At 31.2% G+C, this 20,584-nt stretch overlaps 4 protein-coding genes across 4 annotated transcripts; 1 reads left to right on the forward strand and 3 right to left on the reverse strand.

Moving 5' to 3' along the window:
* Positions 1–100: 100 nt before the first annotated feature.
* Positions 101–832, reverse strand: LOTGIDRAFT_108583 (hypothetical protein; the record flags this gene model as incomplete). Its single annotated transcript, XM_009067063.1, has 1 exon — positions 101–832. The coding sequence occupies one exon, from the start codon at positions 830–832 to the stop codon at positions 101–103; it is 732 nt and encodes a 243-aa protein (XP_009065311.1).
* A 249-nt stretch (positions 833–1,081) lies between these two features.
* LOTGIDRAFT_155516 (hypothetical protein) lies at positions 1,082–1,429 on the reverse strand (the record flags this gene model as incomplete). The annotated part of the gene is made up of 1 exon (XM_009067064.1): positions 1,082–1,429. The coding sequence occupies one exon, from the start codon at positions 1,427–1,429 to the stop codon at positions 1,082–1,084; it is 348 nt and encodes a 115-aa protein (XP_009065312.1).
* Positions 1,430–4,171: 2,742 nt separating this feature from the next.
* On the forward strand, positions 4,172–10,358 carry LOTGIDRAFT_211131 (hypothetical protein; the record flags this gene model as incomplete). Its single annotated transcript, XM_009067065.1, has 10 exons — positions 4,172–4,305; positions 5,177–5,331; positions 6,738–6,853; positions 7,209–7,330; positions 7,555–7,681; positions 7,929–8,015; positions 8,474–8,548; positions 8,834–8,904; positions 9,118–9,230; positions 10,183–10,358. Exons 1-10 carry the CDS (start codon positions 4,214–4,216, stop codon positions 10,356–10,358), a joined length of 1,134 nt encoding a protein of 377 aa, XP_009065313.1. The 5' UTR covers positions 4,172–4,213.
* Positions 10,359–14,590: 4,232 nt separating this feature from the next.
* On the reverse strand, positions 14,591–17,781 carry LOTGIDRAFT_155518 (hypothetical protein; the record flags this gene model as incomplete). The annotated part of the gene is made up of 4 exons (XM_009067066.1): positions 14,591–14,737; positions 15,093–15,187; positions 15,546–16,469; positions 17,706–17,781. The coding sequence occupies 4 exons, from the start codon at positions 17,779–17,781 to the stop codon at positions 14,591–14,593; spliced, it is 1,242 nt and encodes a 413-aa protein (XP_009065314.1).
* Between the last annotated feature and the right edge of the window lie 2,803 nt (positions 17,782–20,584).

Genomic DNA, 20,584 nt, shown 5'->3' on the forward strand with positions numbered 1-20,584 from the left:
ACTTATTTTCAACTTGGGTCTTTATTTTATTCTTAGCTTTGATATATTCTCTATTTCTTTTTAAAAATTATTCCAATCCGTCATTTTTAAAAAAATAAAATTAACATATATCAATCATAACTCTTTCTCCCGCAGGTTTTCTAGTATTTACAAATACATATCCATGATCATCTGGGTTTCTCCATTGAGCTTTACAAACCTTTTTAAATGTATCTCTATCCATTCCGTGAATTATAGACTGAATGATTTGAGATAAATCTTTATCGTTTAATTCAAATAATAAAAAACAATTTGCATTTTTTCTAATGAACATAGAATCCATCCCGTAAAAAGATTGGGATTGGTATATGCAGTGACAGTTGTGATGTCTTCCTTTGGTGAAGAATTCTTGTTGAACAGTTTGATTTCTTTGCGCTATGCAGTCGTCAAACAATATTAAGTTCTTTCGATTGCTATCAATATTAGACAAGTCTAGATCATTAACATTTTTCGTAAGAAAAACTTTTATATCCGTTGGATTGAAAGATGGATTCTTTGATTTAATGAAGTTTTCTATGATATCTTTTATTTCCACTTCTTCTTCGTTTTCTTCGTAATATTGAAATAGGTCTTGAACATCTTTCTTTGGTAAATATTCCAAAGCTTTGAGGAATTGATAATACGATTGCTCTGGTGTTGTTGTGTAGATATACAGAGAATCGAAATCTAAAAGGTTTGGTGTTGTCAACATGTTAAAAGTGAGATGAGTTTTCCCAGAACCTGAACTACCGCATATACACATGAGCATTGGGTTATTAGGAAATATTTCTGAATGATTAAATTTTTTGCCCATTTTTATTTATTACATTTTCATACCAAAAATCACCCCGTTGCCTTTATACTTTGAAAGGAAGATTCCCTCGCCCGAACGTATGTTTTTAAAAAATATGGCGTCACCCTTGTGTTCGACCTTCATTTCTCCAGTGTCGATTTTATCTATTAATTTGCTTAATCCCTCTTTAACGGTTTTCTTGGTTTCTTCGCCAAACCTTTGTCCGAATTCTTTAACCGTCCCTAATATATCTCCTACTCCCGAACCTCCTCATGCTTCTCTTTCCATTGCCAAATTGTGTCTACGCGCTTCGGCGTTTGCAGCGGCTTCAGCTTTCTTATCGTTGACAGCTTTGGCTATCCCAGCAGCTCCACCAGCAGTTGCACCAGCTGCAGCTAAACCAGCAAAGATTAAAGGTAAGAAAGGTAAAAATCCACCTTTTTTAGTTAAATTCTCATCAATTCTTTCCAAGTCTATATCGTCTCTGACTTTGCAATGTTTGTATTTATCGATAATCTTTTGGGTTATATGCACTTTTTTACCGTTGTAAGTTATTAGAGTCGGCGAATTCGTTTCCATAGCTTCTATTATTTTCTTAACTAAAGTTTCTGGTTTCATTTTTAAAGGGTGTTTTTTTTATTCAATTCTTATCATTCTTCTATCTGATATTTTAATCAAATGTTTTGCTTCTTCCAGCAATAAACAGTAGCCGGTCACATCTCCTTGTGTTTTATCGATGTGAATATTTATGTTTACCCCTGTTTTGAAAAGATCTTCTTGATGAGCTGACAGATCGAAACAAAAGATTGGATGATTGAGTGAAAAATCTGTGTATTCAAACTGAGGCGTATTTCCAAACAATTCGCACATGTTTTTATAGTTTCTGTACAATTCGTTGTAATCTGTTTTGGAAGGATCAATTGTCAAAGGTTGATTGGGATAATTATCGTTGTTCAATCTGACTTGAACTTTGCGAATGATGGGATCTTGAGTATGGTTCAATGCCACTCTGAAAATGTTGTTGTTGTTTGTCTGAGAGTCTGGCAAGTTTTTGAAACCGACCATTAGATATCTCGCTGGTTTGACGGTGTTGGTGATTGGCCACGTGGTGGATTCTCCAGTTAATGTCATGCTACCTACCGTGTTACGACGAAGAAAAGCAATTTCGATGTCTTTGGTTAAAGAGTTGAATATTCTCGTTTCCACTTCTACGGATGGAGTGATTACCGGTATGTAAAGTTGGATATTCGTTATTTCCAATTTTGCGTCAGAGTTGTTTTCACCAAAGAATATCTTGTTGTCGTTGATTTCTCTTTGCAAATGAATTTTATACGGTAAACCTATGGAAACCTTTCTGTGTTCCAAGAGACCAAATAAAGGATACAACTTCCAATTTACGTAATTACCCCATCTGTTGTTCTCGACGACATTGTTGTATTGAAGCGCTTGTTTATCAAATCCGTGATTTACTCCGCGAGTCACTCTTTCCAGTGTGTTTCTAGCAACTACCCTTATCCTAGCAAGGTCTGCATCATTTGCTACAGTTCTGACCGGTTCTTTTAAAACTTCTCTGCACTGACATCGGGAATCCATCCCGAAACTGAATCGTAGTTTTTGGGATAGAGAACCGTTTTCAACATTGTGTCAAACTCGCCGGGGTGTTTTTTGGTCTCTATCGGATTTGAACCAGCTTCCAAAACCATTTCGCTGAATAAAGACGGAAAGAAGTTATTTTCTAAAGTCGTGTTGGTTTGTGGAATTCGATTCTGAGTGGCATCTTTGATTTTGAAATCGCATCGGAAATGGGCATCGGAAAGCAGCAACCAATTGGACAACGAATTAATTTCAAAGGTAACTCTTCCTCCGTCGTTTATTTGGGTCTTTGTCCCTACCGATGGTGAGATTTTTTTGCTTGCCATTTTTATCCAATGATTTTAAACCCTTTTCCTTGTTTTTCTAGGGCTTTTCGTTTTAGTCTCGTGTTTCTTAGTTCTCTTATTAGCTGCAGTTCTTTAAGTTCGTCAGATTTTTTCACTGCATCGCTTATATTTACTCCTGCTATTGCCACAGATCCAAGAGCTTGCGCTTCTGAGGAAATGAGGGATTTGTTGTTTGAGACAAAATTGGCCACTTTGGGGATGAGAGATGTTAGCGCAGAGAAGAAACCGTCTCCTTCGAATTTTTTTTGTTCGTGTTTTAAAATTAAAGACATTTTTAATGCGGTTATTATATACTGTATTATTTTACTGATTCTTGTCTGTGCTTTTGGGTAATTTATATGGAGTCTGTTATAATACAGTTTGGAAGGAGTCTGTTATAATACAGTTTGGGGAGTCTGTTATAATACATTTTAACAGTTGTGTCTTTTCGGATATGATGCATTGAAAAAGCTGCGCATGCGCAGAAGTGAAATGCGTCATATCCGAAAAGACATATACTACTTATTTACTGTAATTGATTTTTCCAGATTCACTTAATAGTAAAAAAGAGGGCACACAAAATTTGCAATTATAGGGTACATAAATGAACATTATTAACCATCATTGATGTCATGATATTGTTTGCATGTTTAGGATTTAGGAAGTCCAACAAATATCAATGCAGCTGATGATCAGTCACAATCTAGTCAAGATGATAAAAAAGTTAAAAAGGAAAGATTAAAATCATTGGATGCTTTTAGAGGGTAAGAATTATAATCTTTTCTTAATGGATTTGTCTTGGTTATTACCCTATATTTTAAATATAATTGTTTTATTTCAGCAGTTGAAAGGGACATTTCGCCATGTGATAACAACAGTAATTAAAATTTGTTCATGATTACAGTGCTGAAAAACAAAACAGTGGTATTTCTACAGGCTGGAAAATTTTGTGGCCCTCTCAACTAATATTTCCTAGAAACGCCACTAAAACAAAAGCATAAGATATATAGGAGAAAATATCTGAATAGAAAAAACATCATTACTTAGTGTAATGTGATTTATAACCTAACAAATGATATTCAAATGCTTCTCTAATATTCAAATACAATATCAAACTTTTGAGTGATGATTTTAGACTGATGAATTTATAATATAGGATAGCAATAGTTATTATGATATTTGTTAATTATCGTGGAGGTTATTACTGGTTTTTTAAACATTCTAAATGGAATGGTTTAACTGTTGCTGATTTAGTCTTCCCTTGGTGAGTCATTGAAGAAGATAACCAAAATCTTCTAAATTCATCTTGCGTATAACCTTACTTAATATGTAAGCCATACCCAAAGATGTATTGGTTTTACATAAAAATTACTTTTCAACACCAACTACAAAAGATGAATTCAGAAGATTTTTGTTCATAAATGTAAGCTTTATACTAATTCTAACATTTCTCTATACTTTCTACAGATTGAGTATTACTATTATGATTTTTGTGAATTATGGTGGAGGGGGGTATTGGTTTTATAACCACTCAGATTGGAATGGTCTTACTGTAGCTGATTTAGTTTTTCCTTGGTAATGTTTCTAACTAGTCTTACCCTATCATCTTTTCTCCTTTTATTAACCTGCTAGCTTTGAATATTAATTTTGTTGCCTCTTTCATTGAAGATAACCCTTTTAATAGTCTATTTAAAATTAATTAAAAATTAATTAAATTGTACCAAACTTTTGTTCCATATGTTATTGGCTTTTATTTTATGACTCAAACAAAAGGTGTATTTTGAGAAGCATTAGACACTGAATACTCTTTTTGTTTGCATCACAAAATCACAGCTTTAGAGAGGGTAGGAATTTGATCGGTTGGCAGTGTCATTAAATAGACGATTATTCAAGAAGGCCGACATCAGACCCTTTCTGAAGTAGCTAAAATAAGAATAAAAGTTGATAAAAAACAGAGCTAAAGTTTGGTCTAATTTAAATTTGAATGCCCTTTTAACACTTGCTTATCATAAACACTTTTAGCCATGGGAGATTCTCTTGTTAAGTTTGTCACCTGCTAAGTAATTTCTTACTTATGCTAGCCAGCAGAAAGTATCAATGTTTGTTTATGTGCTGCATGATGTCTATGCTTAAGACTTTGAATTTCAAAAATAAAAAAGAACAGACTAGTTTCCTATATTATAATTTAGTTATGATATATGGCATTGTTTATCCTCATTGGACCAATTTCATTCATTTATATCAAGTTTTATGTGACTGTCAATGTTTTTAAAATGTTAGGCAATGTTATCTTTCATTTCTTATTATTGATTCTTGGAAAACTGTATACAAAATATTTGTATTGCAGATATCACATATATATTTATATATTTCTTAAATTATTTTTATGCTTGTATTAATGATTCAAATTTTTTAATCAAGTACTGAATATTAAGATATTTTATAGGTTTGTGTTTATCATGGGTACTGCCATGGCATATAGTTTTTCTGGTCAGTTAAGAAAAGGTTATGCTAAAAAATTCATGTTATGGAAAGTGTTCAAGAGATCCTGTATTTTATTCCTATTAGGTTTATTAATCAATTCTGGAGATTATCCTAAAAGTAAGTATTAATATGTTTGTGCTAGGTTTATTAATCAATTCTGGAGATTATCCTAAAAGTAAGTATTAAGTTGTTCTGATTAGATTCTTTAATAGTAAGTATTAATATTGTTTCTGCTAGGTTTATTAATTTATTCTGATTAGATTATTTAAAAGTAAGTATTAATATTGTCTCTGCTAGGTTTATTAATTTGTTCTGATTAGATTATTTAAAAGTAAGTATTAATATTGTTTCTGCTAGGTTTGTTAATTTGTTCGGATTATATTATTTAAAAGTAAGTATTAATATTGTTTCTGCTAGGTTTATCAAGTTGTTCTGATTAGATTATTTAAAAGTAAGTATTAATATTGTTTCTGCTAGGTTTATTAATTTGTTCTGATTAGATTCTTTAATAGTAAGTATTAATATTGTTTCTGCTAGGTTTATTAATTTATTCTGATTAGATTATTTAAAAGTAAGTATTAATATGTTTCTGCTAGGTTTATTAATTTGTTCTGATTAGATTCTTTAATAGTAAGTATTAATATTGTTTCTGCTAGGTTTATTAATTTATTCTGATTAGATTATTTAAAAGTAAGTATTAATATTGTCTCTGCTAGGTTTATTAAGTTGTTCTGATTAGATTATTTAAAAGTAAGTATTAATATTGTTTCTGCTAGGTTTATTAAGTTGTTCTGATTAGATTATTTAAAAGTAAGTATTAATATTGTCTCTGCTAGGTTTATTAATTTGTTCTGATTAGATTATTTAAAAGTAAGTATTAATATTGTTTCTGCTAGGTTTGTTAATTTGTTCTGATTATATTATTTAAAAGTAAGTATTAATATTGTTTCTGCTAGGTTTATCAAGTTGTTCTGATTAGATTATTTAAAAGTAAGTATTAATATTGTTTCTGCTAGGTTTATTAAGTTGTTTTGATTAGATTATTTAAAAGTAAGTATTAATATTGTTTCTGCGAGGTTTATTAAGTTGTTCTGATTAGATTATTTAAAAGTAAGTATTAATATTGTTTCTGCTAGGTTTATTAATTTATTCTGATTAGATTATTTAAAAGTAAGTATTAATATTGTTTCTGCTAGGTTTGTTAATTTGTTCTGATTAGATTATTTAATAGTAAGTATTAATATTGTTTCTGCTAGGTTTATTAAGTTGTTCTGATTAGATTATTTAAAAGTAAGTATTAATATTGTTTCTGCTAGGTTTATTAATTTATTCTGATTAGATTATTTAAAAGTAAGTATTAATATTGTTTCTGCTAGGTTTGTTAATTTGTTCTGATTAGATTATTTAAAAGTAAGTATTAATATTGTTTCTGCTAGGTTTATTAATTTATTCTGATTCAATTATTCAAAAGTAAATACGCTATTATTTCATGATATATCATGTATATATGTAATATATTCTAGGTGGTGTTGTGCTTGATAATTTTAGAATACCAGGTGTTTTACAAAGATTTGCTGGTACTTACTTAATAACTGCTACTGTACATATATTTTTTACTAGAGCTAATGATTCAAACAGAGTAAGTATTTCTCTTTAGATTTAAAATTTAAGCCGGACACTGGTATATTTCTGGTACATAACAAACAAAACAAAATGGGGCATTTTGTTATTGATATTCTCTTCCATCGGAGACTGTGGGCACCTCAGGAATCAAATAAGCATGCTTTGATTTTCTGTTGTAATTTTGTACTCAAGATATAGCAAAAAATGCCTTCATATGTTTAAGAAGTTTCAGGGTTTTTTTTCAAAAATATGAAGTTTTATGAACATCATTTGCTTATAACTTTAAAAAACTTTTTTTTACCATAATATTCATTCTAAACTTATGTAAATATTTCAAGATATACCTCTAGTTTAACAATATTAATTCATAGGATTGTTGGTGGGCACCAGTAAGAGACATAGTTGATTATTGGCAAGAATGGATTATAAACCTATTGTTTGTTTCTATACATCTTCTTCTTACATTTCTTTTAAAAGTTCCTGATTGTCCAACGTAAGTTAACCTATCGGACAACTCACTTAACAGTTAAGTTAGGACTAAAAATAAGGATGTTTGAGTGCTGTACAAAATTCTGTTTATGATACTTTGGTTTGATTAGGAGGAATGGATTACAAGAATGATCATATCTTATTGGACATAGATTTTAAGATCTGTATATTTTTTATGTATTATGTTATTTATTGTTATTTATGTATCATGTTATTTATAATTTATAGAGGTTATATTGGACCAGGGGGGCTAGAAGAACAAGGTCAACATTGGAATTGTACAGGGGGTTCTGCTGGGTATATAGATAGACTAATATTTGGTGATAATCATATATATCAAAACCCTACTTGTAAAGTAAGTAAACAGTAGTCTAATATCACTCTTATTTTTGACATGTTTGATATTTCTACTATTAATGTATTGAGCACAATTTTAACAGTGAAATGCAGTAGGTTATGACTGGTGGTCAATAAAAGACATATAACATTATTTAAAGTGCCTGTTTCAAACTAGATTACAACTTCAAATAATTCCATGAAGAGTTTCTTTAAAAAGTTAACTGAATTACACTGTTTCTTTTAGTGTGTTTTCAATATTTTAGGAAATATACCATTCTACGGTGCCCTATGATCCTGAAGGATTTCTAGGAACATTGAATTCCTGTTTTCTCTGTTTCTTAGGTTTACAGGTAAGTAATAATAATACTATAATATGTAACATTCTGTTAAAGTTGGGCAATATATCAGTATCAGGATGATTACTGGTATAGGAATTTATATGGTTAGTAATAAGGCCTGATTAAAAATACCGAAAAATTGCCAGATCATGATTTAGTAGTTTTATCATCAAATTTTTGTCCAGATTAGATCATCTGCACATATAGTGATATATTAATGCTTAATATTGTGATATCTACATTCTACATCCTACCATCTGTTTTTTGTTTCTAAAAACAAGCTAATCAAGATTATGTCTTCCTGGAAGCTTTGGCCCTGGACTTTCACAAGTCAGAGAAAATAGTTCAGAGTAATAATCAATATATAATATAATATGTGTAATATGGATACTGAATGGGTATGAATCTTTTTGTAAAGGTATAGTAAGATTACATGGGTATACAATAATGATTGTGATATTGTATTTTAGGCTGGTAAGATTTTATTAATACATAAAGATTGGGTACTAAGAATTAAGAGATTATTAATATGGGCTGTGTTTACAGTAAGTACACAATAATTATTTCATGGAAAAGCCCATTTTTTAGACATTATAGTAATAAACTTGTATAATGATCCATATTTGTAAATAGTTATCTTGATCTGAGGTTTTGATTCATCTGGGAGTAGGCCGAAAGTTGCAAAATTCTCTTGTGATATGGTGTTTTCTTTGTGCTCTTTAAGTTGTCCAATGTCGTTATGAACTGGTGAAAGAGAGTTTTAGAGAAGCTTAATCTATTCTATAAACTAAGTAAATATACTTCTAAAAAATGTACATTGTTATTCATAGGGTTCTATTGCTACTCTGTTATGTAAAGCTTCAAAAGATGATGGCTGGATACCAATCAACAAAAATCTCTGGTAATCAAATTTCTTATTTCTTTACTATAGGTCTATAACAATACATAATAACTTAGAGATTTTAGAATCATAAATGATCCATGGTTAGGGTCATTGATTTATCACAAGTCAAGATAATGGATTAAATTTGTCCTAGAAGACAATATTTCTATCTGGGAATATCTATCTTTAATAATGGATCTCGTGTTTACATCATATTTTTATATTCTTCAGGTCTCTATCATTTGTTTTAGCATTAGCTTGTATGGCTTTTGTTTTGTTAACGATATGTTATTTAGTAATAGATGTATATCCATTGTGGTCTGGATCTCCATTTTATTATCCAGGTAAAGTTTCATTATTTTGTGGACTGTGGTTTGTTACTTACTAATAGAGCAAAATAATGGATTGGAATCTTATAAACAAATATTCAATGACTGTTATTGTTGTTAAAAACAAATTTTGGTACAATTCTGTTTAAAATGAAAATATTTTATTTGGATTTAAGAAAAAAGTTTACCCTTCTATCAATTAATTGATGGATCCAGTCCCTTATTATGCCTTTTTTATATACATATATCACTGAAATATATTATATATATTGTTAACATTTTAAAAAACATTTGTTTATTATTTATTATATATCCCACAGGCATGAATTCAATATTCATTTATGTTAGCCATGAAGTATTTGAAAATTATTTTCCAATTGGTTTTAATGTGAAACAACAACATGATTTACAATTATTATTGGATATATGGGGGCCAGTATTTTGGTGTATAGTGGCCTACTATCTGCACATTAATAAAGTGTATATAAATGTATAATTTTGGTGGAGGTATAATATGCTTTTTTCAGCACTTAATGGCTCCCAAATCTTATCCTCAATCTAACCAACTAAAAAAACTTGCCATATTTCTACCTCAAATTAAATGACAACCAAAGGAAGTAAATAAATTTGTTTGTAAAAAGTGTCATAGCTTATGCAGCTTCAAACAGAATATACTGATATATAAACACATGTATATATTTATCTGTCTCTTTACTGTTTTATCGTTTTCCGATTATTTCAGCCTTGCTTTATATTTTTATGATTTATAGGAATATCTATATTGTTTTTGTTATTGCCTGGAGTTTTTTTCTGACAAATCAGAATTCACAAGGAACGTTTATGTATTCAATATATAATTCTAATACTTTTTTAGAGATTGTTTTAATTGATTTGAGTTTCAGATTGTGATATATTGAATAATTCTTTATATTCTACATATCAGAAAAAATGTGGTTTTTTTTTTCAGGAATGAATGCAATTGTGTTATATGTTGGACATGAGTTTTTCAACAGGAAGGCACCAGTGTATTTCCATGTTCCACATAATCATGAGAGTGAATTAGCTATTAATTTATGGGGTACAATATTTTGGGTGCTAGTATCTTATTATTTGTATTATAAAGATATATTTATCTCAATATAGCCACATTAAGGACTTTATGAATATACTCATGGTGAAATTCATATTTTCATCACAGCCTAATCTGTGATTATTTTGTTTGATTGTACTAGTCTTATTTCACTGTACAGGTACAAATTACACGGATCTTTATCATCCAGTAAGATAGTTAAATGCAAACAGCTATTAGTCAAGATGAAATGTTTTCCACACGATACTCAAGTCTCATTGCTAGCTTATAGAATGGTAGTAAAGAACAATATTATATCTGTGATAATATCTTGTACTATATAAGCGGAGCAAATTATCAAAGGGATAGGTTCATCATCCATTTGACCATTCTTACCTTGGTCTCGGAACCAAGTAAAATGAAATGAAAATGAAAGTATCAAATGAAAAGATCTTAATTTCTTTTAATTTAATGTGCATGTTAGTATGAAATGGATCCAGTTTTGGGAGATTTTATTTCATATGGATTGTGATATTACATCTATAAATTTTAAACTTTCCAGCTATCATGTATGAGGAACACTTAAATTTATTATTATTATTCTATTTACCACCTGACCCTGTCAATTAAGTATCAAAATTCTGTCTCTCAATATAGTTTCAAATGAGATGGTGATTTTTAACCAATCAAAATAACCTTTGAAAATAGGATTACAATGTACATGAAACAGCAGTGGTGAAGCTTTAAGTGTCTCAGTTACATAAAAAAGCTTAAACCTTTTTGGCAATCATTGAATTATGTACACTGCTCATTTTGATATACTTGTACTTTGTATATAAAATATATTCTTATAAAGTATGTTATCATTCCGAATCAACTACTCTTTGAAGTTGGCCAAAATAAGTGCAGGCTTTTGTTTTGTAAGGATCATATTATTTTGACATCCACATCAGTAAATCTTATTGGATGACATAATGCTGCGGGCACACAAACAGTAATTGTTACCAAATTGACGCCAATACGAATTTTGAGTTATATCTCACATGTATCCACGCTTTCACAAAGATTATAGTGAAACTCTTGACAAAACTCTACAGCATAAGACAATTTAGGAGCTGTGTCAAAGAGTTAGATGATCTCAAAATCAAAATCAGAGTCAAGACAAGTGATGATCATTTCCTCAAAAAACACGTAAATCCTCAGCATTGGTTTTCGATAACAATCTGATTGAGAAGATCAGATTTGTTTCATTCTGTGATGCGACTTCTTTTGCTTTTCATGAATGGGGAATGTAGTAGAAACTGACAGAAAAAATAAGAAATATTCAGATCTGTATTTCAATCATATATATTAAAAAACATTTGACAACTGTGGACTGGAATAAATCTTGATTTACCTTGTTCCTACCATTATAATGTCGATCATCATTTCTTTTTAATTTGATAGGAACCTTTAGTATATAAATGCATAAACCACATGACCCCATTTCTAGAGTAAATGATATGAAATGGAATGAAATGAATGGAGTTTTGCGCCTACTTCGCTGCATGATTTCTGACTACAATGTTTACAGAATCCCATTTCACCAATTATATCTGTATGAATTTAAATCTGCAATCTGCAAAATACAGTCTTAGATTGGCTTGGGGTGAATGAAAATGCCAACAAATGAAAAAATGAATTGACAATTCGATTTTACAGAGGGGAATATCACATGAAATTTTTGGGAGGGAAGTGTATGTTTTTCAAATGTTAAATTTTCAAACTGTATATTTCTATGGATCCAAAAATTATTCTTAGACATATAGCAAGCAATTACAAATTATATTGTAAATACTAGTGATATGAGAGCTATCATCTCAGTGTAGTCGGAGAGTTAGGTATGGCTGGACATTCAGAATGTAAACCGCTAATAAGTTACCATATCATTTGATTGTTGTTAATCCCTTTATTAAACTGTTAAACAGCCATATAAACTATAAAAATAAAACAAACCACAGTAAAGCTAAACAATAACAGTTTAAACAACATTCAAATATAAAAATCCCAATTTATTTACAGATATACATGTATAAATACAAACGGACTGAATCATGAACAATGACCATGAAGATATGCTATTGTTTCTAGTATAGAAACGTAAGTTTAATGAAAAACTTTTTGGTCAGTTTTCCTTGAAGTTTTAATGACCACAACAACAAAAAAACACAAGCAAATCAACCCATTCAAATCTTAGTATTGGTTAATATCTATTTCAGAGAAAAAATTATACGGTCTCATTCATATATGATCAAATCATTACAACACAAACTGTCACATATAAGTTGATTATTTGTTAAAAGCAAAGCTGTTCTTAACTGTCACAGTTAGCTGAATACCCAGCTTTATAAAGAAAAGAATGGCACGGTTCAAAGATATTAAATAATCAGATAGGATCATTGAAATATTTCTCACACAAGTCTAATTTGATACAATACATTACTAACTTTGTATACTTAACATGCAAATTTCAAACTAAGTTCTGCATTTAATGACAACACATAGACTAGTGACCATTAAAGCCATCTTAAAAGGATACTACCTCTTAGAATGGACATAAAACTTGAAGTCTCAAACTTGATCAACGAGTGTATATATTCATCAGTCGGACTTACCAGGTGCCATGACTAATATAAAGAATAAAATATCTATGTAATGTAGAAGACGATATATCCATTAAACTAAATAATTATCGAAACACACATCTAAGCATGTTTCAAAATTAGTTAGTTTATTATTACTAGTTTTATGTATTTGTTGGACTATAGAGGGATTATGCTGTATAGTTATTACATCAGGTAAGTCTACTGATGAACTAAGACTCCTTTTGCCAAGTTAAACATTTTTCAATTGTTTTGGTCATCTGAAGGGATAGTAAACCATTAAAATGAAATATAAGCATCATCATAATTCATTCATCCAAATAACAATAATCTTTCTCGAGTTTAAAAATAAAAGTGAGATTTTCCTGTTTGGATATCCATGAATAAAACATAATATAAATAACCATCTATCCCTCAGAATCTTGTATACTAATATATGGATTGAACACAATGCTAAAACAATTATTAATATTGTACCATTAATGATTTTAGATCCTTACAACTAAAATAAAAAAAACCTTGATTGTTACCTTGATAATAACCCGAGTAGTTTTTCCTGTCTTCATTTTGCATATAAAAAAAATAGATACATTTGATACTAGTAAATTTCAATAGTTTAGTTTTATTTTTGTCTGTAATTGATCAAATTAGCTGTAAATGGTATTTGCCAAGCTTCTTTTCATAATTCAAATTCTTTCTAGACAAAATATATTTGACATATTTCTGATTACCAAAGTACACAGCAGTCATAGAAAAATGTAATGAATGTATCATTCTATAAAGCAATAATTTGACACAAATATATGAGAATTGAAGACCATTTTGTATGTACACATCAGCAAGTTTAAAATAATATGTACAATGAAACTTATCTTATCACAAAGATTAGCTTGCTAGGCAGGATCTCATCTTGTTCTATGTAAAGCTTATTTCTATATTTTTACAACTAGTAAGGCATGTTTAGGCATTCATCAATACCACTAATACATACCTACTTTCTTCACAATTGGATCAAAGTTTTAAATTTCATCATGATAATAACTTTAAACTGTCTTATTCGCAATCAAGTGGGTGATGACGATGTGGAGATATAAAATGAATTGTTAAGAGATAGGAATTTTGTCATCCCAATTATTATTTGCTAAACCTGTTAATTAAGATCCATTTCAGTTTGTCTACCAGTAAATAAATACATCTCAACATGTTTCAAGGTTGTTGTTAATCTATTCTCAGCGAGTTATTACCTACAAGATCATATAATTCTTGAGAGAGGAAAAATGTTCAAAAAACCCTAAAAGTTTTAGCTTATTGTGGCTTCCTCAAGTGCATTGTTATCTAATTGTAGTCAAACTGGAAGTAAAAACCACTTCAGGTAACTGAAAGTCAGCTTATCATTTGGCAAGGAAAATATTTAGGCAAAAATATGTTAAAAAGAATCAAGCTATTAATATGGAATGATGAATGAATTCTTATATTGCTAAATTAATGAATAAACAAACTAAAAGTAGTATAATATATCATCTATGTATTTTGAGATTAAAGGAATTTGGAATTAAAGGGAAACCCAAAATTATATGCCTATTGGAAACTAGAGGTATGTTTATTAGCTGAAAAAATATAGAAAAAGTCCTTACACAATAATTCTCCAAATGATCGAAAGTAAGTTAATAAATAAAATGTTTGGAAGCTGCTGACTGATCTAAAGACGGCATAACTTCTTCCACATTACTGTGTAATTTCTTATATTCTACTCCATTACCAGTCCGTCTTCTTTGTCTACCAGATCGACCCTCAACTATAAAAGCTATGATCTAAAACAAAAAAACAAAAAACCAATTCATATTATACAATGCATCAAGGAATATAAGAAATGAGCTCCAAATATAAAAATAGCCTGTCATTTGAACACAGGCCTAAAAATTTGTCAAAATTGAGGACAATCCGAATATTGTACTAAAAAAAATCGTAATTCAATTAAACTTTTCCCCACCCCCTTGCAAAACCTTGTCATTCAGTCTGCATCTTTAGCATTTTGGGGCGCTCCACCTGCTTTTCATGATTCCTGCCTTGTAACCTTATACTTTTGGAAGAAAAATGAAAGATGAAAATGTCAATCTTATTACTTTTTTATGAGTATTTATGAGCATCTGTAACTACAAATTTTACCTTTTGTTTATTATGAAATACCACATAACCAGCTACACATAGAATGATTGCTGTTAATAAATATCCCATGAAATGACCAGATGAAGGTGAATCAGCTGTAAATAGAATTTAAAAACATTAATAAAAGACACAATATTATACTAGAAGATTTTTTTCTTTTACCTATTTTATAGCTATAAATCTATTCAAAACCTGTTATGTTTCTTACATTTATATATCTTGATTGTCGTCTAATTATTTTGTATAAATATGAAGGTTATTTACTATTATTTCACTGATCTGACTTTCTGAGTTATACTTCACACATTTGCCAGAAGATACTTATTTTTTATGTTTTATCATGACTGCAGAATTATTACTGATGGTTTATGACTGTCAACCATATCCTAGATATCATCAGACCAATGCCAAATTCTACAAAAAATTAAGGAGTACAATGCCACACGAACTGACCTTCTGGTGTGTAATCTTTTTCTTTACTTAAATTGATACCATTTTCTTGTGGTTGAGGACTCTCTTGATCATTATCATTAGTTCCAGATTTACCACCTCTTGTAACAGTTGTCTGTTGAACAGGAGTTTTAACAGTAGGTACTTTTGGAACCACTGTTGAGTTAACTTTTGTAGCCCCCCTATTAGGATCAGTTGGGTGTTCACCATATTCACTACCTGTTTTAACAGTAGGTACTATGGGAACCACTGTTGAGTTATTTTTCGTAGCCCCCCTATTAGGATCAGTTGGGCGTTCACCATCTCCATTACTTGAATTACCAGTAGGTACCTTTAGAACCACTGTTGAGTTAACTTTTGTAGCCCCCCTATTAGGATCAGTTGGGTGTTCACCATATTCACTACCTGTTTTAACAGTAGGTACTATGGGAACCACTGTTGAGTTATTTTTCGTAGCCCCCCCATTAGGATCAGTTGGGTGTTCACCATCTTCATAATCTGGATCACCAGTAGGTACCTTTGGAACCACTGTTGAGTTAACTTTCGTAGCCCCCATATTAGGATCAGTTGGGTATTTACCATATTCACTATCTGTTTTAACAGTAGGTACTATGGGAACCACTGTTGAGTTATTTTTCGTAGCCCCCCTATTAGGATCAGTTGGGCGTTCACCATCTCCATTACTTGAATTACCAGTAGGTACTTTGGGAACCACTGTTGAATTATTTTTCGTAGCCCCCCTATTAGGATCATCTCCCCTATCAGTAGTAATATGCCAGCTGTTAGTAACAGTTTTATTTCCACCATCTTTACCGCCAGTAGATGCTTTCGTAACATTTATTGGATTATCCATAATATTTGTACTGTTAAAAGCAGAGTCTTTCATCACTTTTGTTGAATGATCTTTGGTAAGTTCTTGAACACCATCTGTAATTATTGTGAAATCAATTTTAGTACACGAATTGACCAATGAATACGTGAAATGACCAAGAACCGAGCAGGAAATGTCCCCAAATATTTTGCCGTAAATTCTAAGCATGCTTATCGGACCAAAAATGTACTTGTTAACAAGTGGTTGCCTAGCTAGTTACGCCTACTTCCCCGACACATTTTCAGTATGTCAAGGTCAGTCACCAATCTGCATCAAGTCGAACCAAAAATCTAATTTGTGCAAAATATTGCTGATTTAATCAAACACAAAATTTAATAAAAATTTGACATAAATTGTCACCTCAATTGCGTTCACAAGCCAACAAATTTTAATGCATTTTTACTAAGTCAAGGGTAATAACTGAAATTTTGTTTCTCGAAAAATTGTCAAATTTGAACATATCTAAGATAAAAAAATGTAGTCTCTGAAGTCCTGTGCACACACGAGCCATCAGCTCAGACAGAATACATTTGTGCACTTCTCCTTAAGGTGATAGCTTCCGTCTGCGGGTACATTTATGTAAGATTTTTAATAAGCCCAAGTGAAAGGCTGACTGTTGCACAAAGTTATGTGTCAGGTCTTCTGAAGACGAATAATTATGAGATCCATCCATTTCAATTCCACTGGCGCGACAATTTTGAATTGTCGCTTGACTACGCATGCTTTGATAAATTTACCTCTAAGCAGATAGCTTTAGTTACGTGCACACACAAGCATTTGTTCATTCGTGGAAAAAATTACCAATCAACCTTTCGTAACGAATGAAAAAAATCTTACATAAATTTACCTGCACTCAGAATCTATCACCTTGAGTAGAAGTGCACGAATGAAATCTGCCTGAGCTAATGGCTCGTGCGTGCGCCAGACTTTATGTGTTCGCAAATAAATTTCCTAAGTCAAGGTCAATAACTCAAAAATGTTCATCAAAATATTGTCAAATTCAAAGTTGTCGAGGATCTCTACATTATAAATGATCACACAAAATTTTATTTATCAGATAAAAACTAGTCTCTACATACAGTTGAAAAATGCTATTTTGAATATTTATAAAATGAGAGAAATTAAAGTGTACCAATAATATTATATGATGATGTTACTGTACCATTAGTAGAATCTACCAGTAGACTAAGCATGCTATGTTAAATGTTATGATGAATGATGTTAGGATATTCGAACCCGAAAATTCGATTAATAAAAATTCAGTGTCAGCAGTTCTATTCTCATTCACCTACCTGTAGCATTCTTCAGCGCCGAAATAAAACTCACTCCTGTCACACAGAGAAGAAATATAATTTGCAATTTCTTCATCTTTAAACACATGGACGAGTAACTAACTTAAGTCTCTGACTAATTCGCCGTTGTTTTGTTGACGTACGGCGGAAGATATACAATCGTGTACTTCCGCTTCCGGTATGCGTTCGATTACGAATACCGTTCTATGCTCTATCGAAACATACCTTCTAACTTACTTAAACTATGTTTAACGCACAACGACTTCTTTTTTAATGGAAAAATATATTTACAAACATGTGGAACTGACGATTTGCCCCTAATTATGCGAATATTTATATGGTCGAGTAGGAGAGGGAGATAGAAAAATCTCCCCCTTTAAACCATCATTTTATGAAAGGTTTCTTTATCTCCTAATGTGTTTTGTGTTAAACTTATACAGACATTGCTAAACTGGAAAAAAAAATCAGACTTTAGTTTACGGTAACTCCCCTTAAGTATCGATGCCACAAACACCGATGCCGATTTTACTCATAATTTTAAACATTTTGATTCACAACATTTTTTGCTCCTTTTTCTTTCATTCACAATATTCAAACTTGTTTTATTCATAATACATTTTCTGCAAACGTAATAATTATAAATCATTTCTGAAAATTTATATTATGTTATGAAAAATTGGTGTCCCAAGGTTTTGAGTTCTATATCACACAACATCCTATATCAAAATCCTGAGAATTGGCGCGCTATTAAAAGATCAAGTAACTACAATTTAGACGACGGCAGCCATATGAGTAACGAGGTTATTTTTACATTACAAGAAATTTTCAAAATTTCTATATGTTTCAAAATCTATCGAGGTACCCCTTAGCCTAAGTTAATTCTTTGTCCTTTCCGAACAAACAAAAACTATTCTATATTGTATTTGAATTTGATTTTTAAGCCAAATTCGACTTTCTTGTCGTTTTCCCGAGGCATGGTCACAATTTTATAATGGTTATTGAATTGTTACTATTCATATCCTAAATAACGTTTAAAGTATGTCATCTCCGTCACGGTCAGTTCCATCACTTTCTGATATGACTTACCTGTGACGGAGATGACTTTCTTATAAACTTGTATGGTAAAATTTAACCATTAGAAATAATGCTAAACAATGTGCCTATAAACAGTTTTCTATTTAATCACTATATTCATGTTCTTTTCAGAATGGTTCTTACAGCAGCAGAAAGGGCAAAAAGGTATCGGGATAAAAAAAAAATCCGACCCGACATCAAAACACATATATTTGTCAAAAGATAAGGAACGAAAATCATACATACCTATAGAAGATAGAAGTAGTAGAGATGTATGATCAATTAGACAATTATAGTGCTGACAGGATCGGGCAGCACTATATTTCTTACAATATCAAAGATACGTGGTACCAGTGCTACACCAGATCCGACCCAGATCTGGCAGCACAATATTTCCTGCAATATGTGGTACCAGTGCTACACAAGATCGGACCCAGATCTGGCAGCACATGGCCTAGTCTGGCCAGGGCTATCCCAGGGCTAGACAGATCTGGGCCGGATGAGCACTGCTGCTGAGAGTCTTCTAGTGCCAGACAGCAGACCATTGAAACACTAGAAAGACATCTTCTTACACAACCATCAACACCAATAAGACCAGACAATGAATAACCAAAGTTTGTTTTTTCCTCAGTAGTTGTCTGAATTTCAAAGGCAAAAGGTAGGAAAAAAGTAAGAAAGGACAGAAGTAAAGCGTATCAGAGAAATTGAAAGATTGAAGAAAAAAGGTGAAAGGTTTGCAAACAAAGACAGAAAGGTACCGAAAGAGATAGTTGGGAGCTTGGAGTGTAGCAGGTGGGAGGAATGATTCACCAAGAACAAAAACTCGCAAGCTTTTACATGGATTTCCAGGGAGTTTAAAGAAAACAAGTGCATATACAGATGTGCATAAGACTGGTATTTCACAACTCATTGATAACTGAATAACCTAGCACCAATTTGTCCATGGTAGATTAGTTCCCCTTTCATTAACTCCCTAAAACAATCTCTTAACAAATAAATTATATACATTGTGCAACAATGTATTACACAATGAAATACAACTCAATTCACGAGACTGCCGGCAAAAGTATTTATGGCAGCCCCCAAAGAACAAACAGATATAAGGCCTGGAAACAATGCCAGTCAAAAAATAATGTGCCGCGTATTGGCCTCATTGGCAGTTATATGTCAAGTTCCTGAAATATTATATAGTTAAAATCCCAGAAAAAGTATCCAAATTCAAATATAATTTATATGTAACAACTGAAAATGTCGTGACTATTTGCTACGAATTCCACCATTCACTATCAATAACAGTGGTGAAATTAATAGAAGTTCTTGTATCTTATCAATATCTGCATTATAATAACAAATCAAATAACACAAAAAGGAGCACAATTCTCATAATTTCATTAGTTGGGTGGGAGGTGGCTTTAGAAATTGATACAAAATATAAATTTTCTAACCTACCTACATACCTAGTGAATTTACTCAAAATCCCCAGGCTGGGGCTCGCTGACACAACCTTGAACTAGTGGAGTTTTCCACAGGAAAAAATATTATGAGCATGACATAAGAATGTAAACATCCTGTAGTCCTCTACAATAAAAACATTTATTCTTTAAGGGAATAAATGTGATTATACCAACTTTTCTACAAAAGCTCGTTTCACCCGAAGCACACATTTTCTGGAATAATTAAATCCCAAATTCTAGGATTATATAGAATTTGCACTCAACAGGCTGTAAACTAGTTTTGACAAATTAAGGAAGAGAGGTTATTCCAAAAGATTTCTTCAAAAATAAGAATGACACGCTTTCAGACAT

This window comes from Lottia gigantea (assembly GCF_000327385.1).
Source record: "Lottia gigantea unplaced genomic scaffold LOTGIsca_8, whole genome shotgun sequence".
NCBI classification, from domain to species: domain Eukaryota; kingdom Metazoa; phylum Mollusca; class Gastropoda; family Lottiidae; genus Lottia; species Lottia gigantea.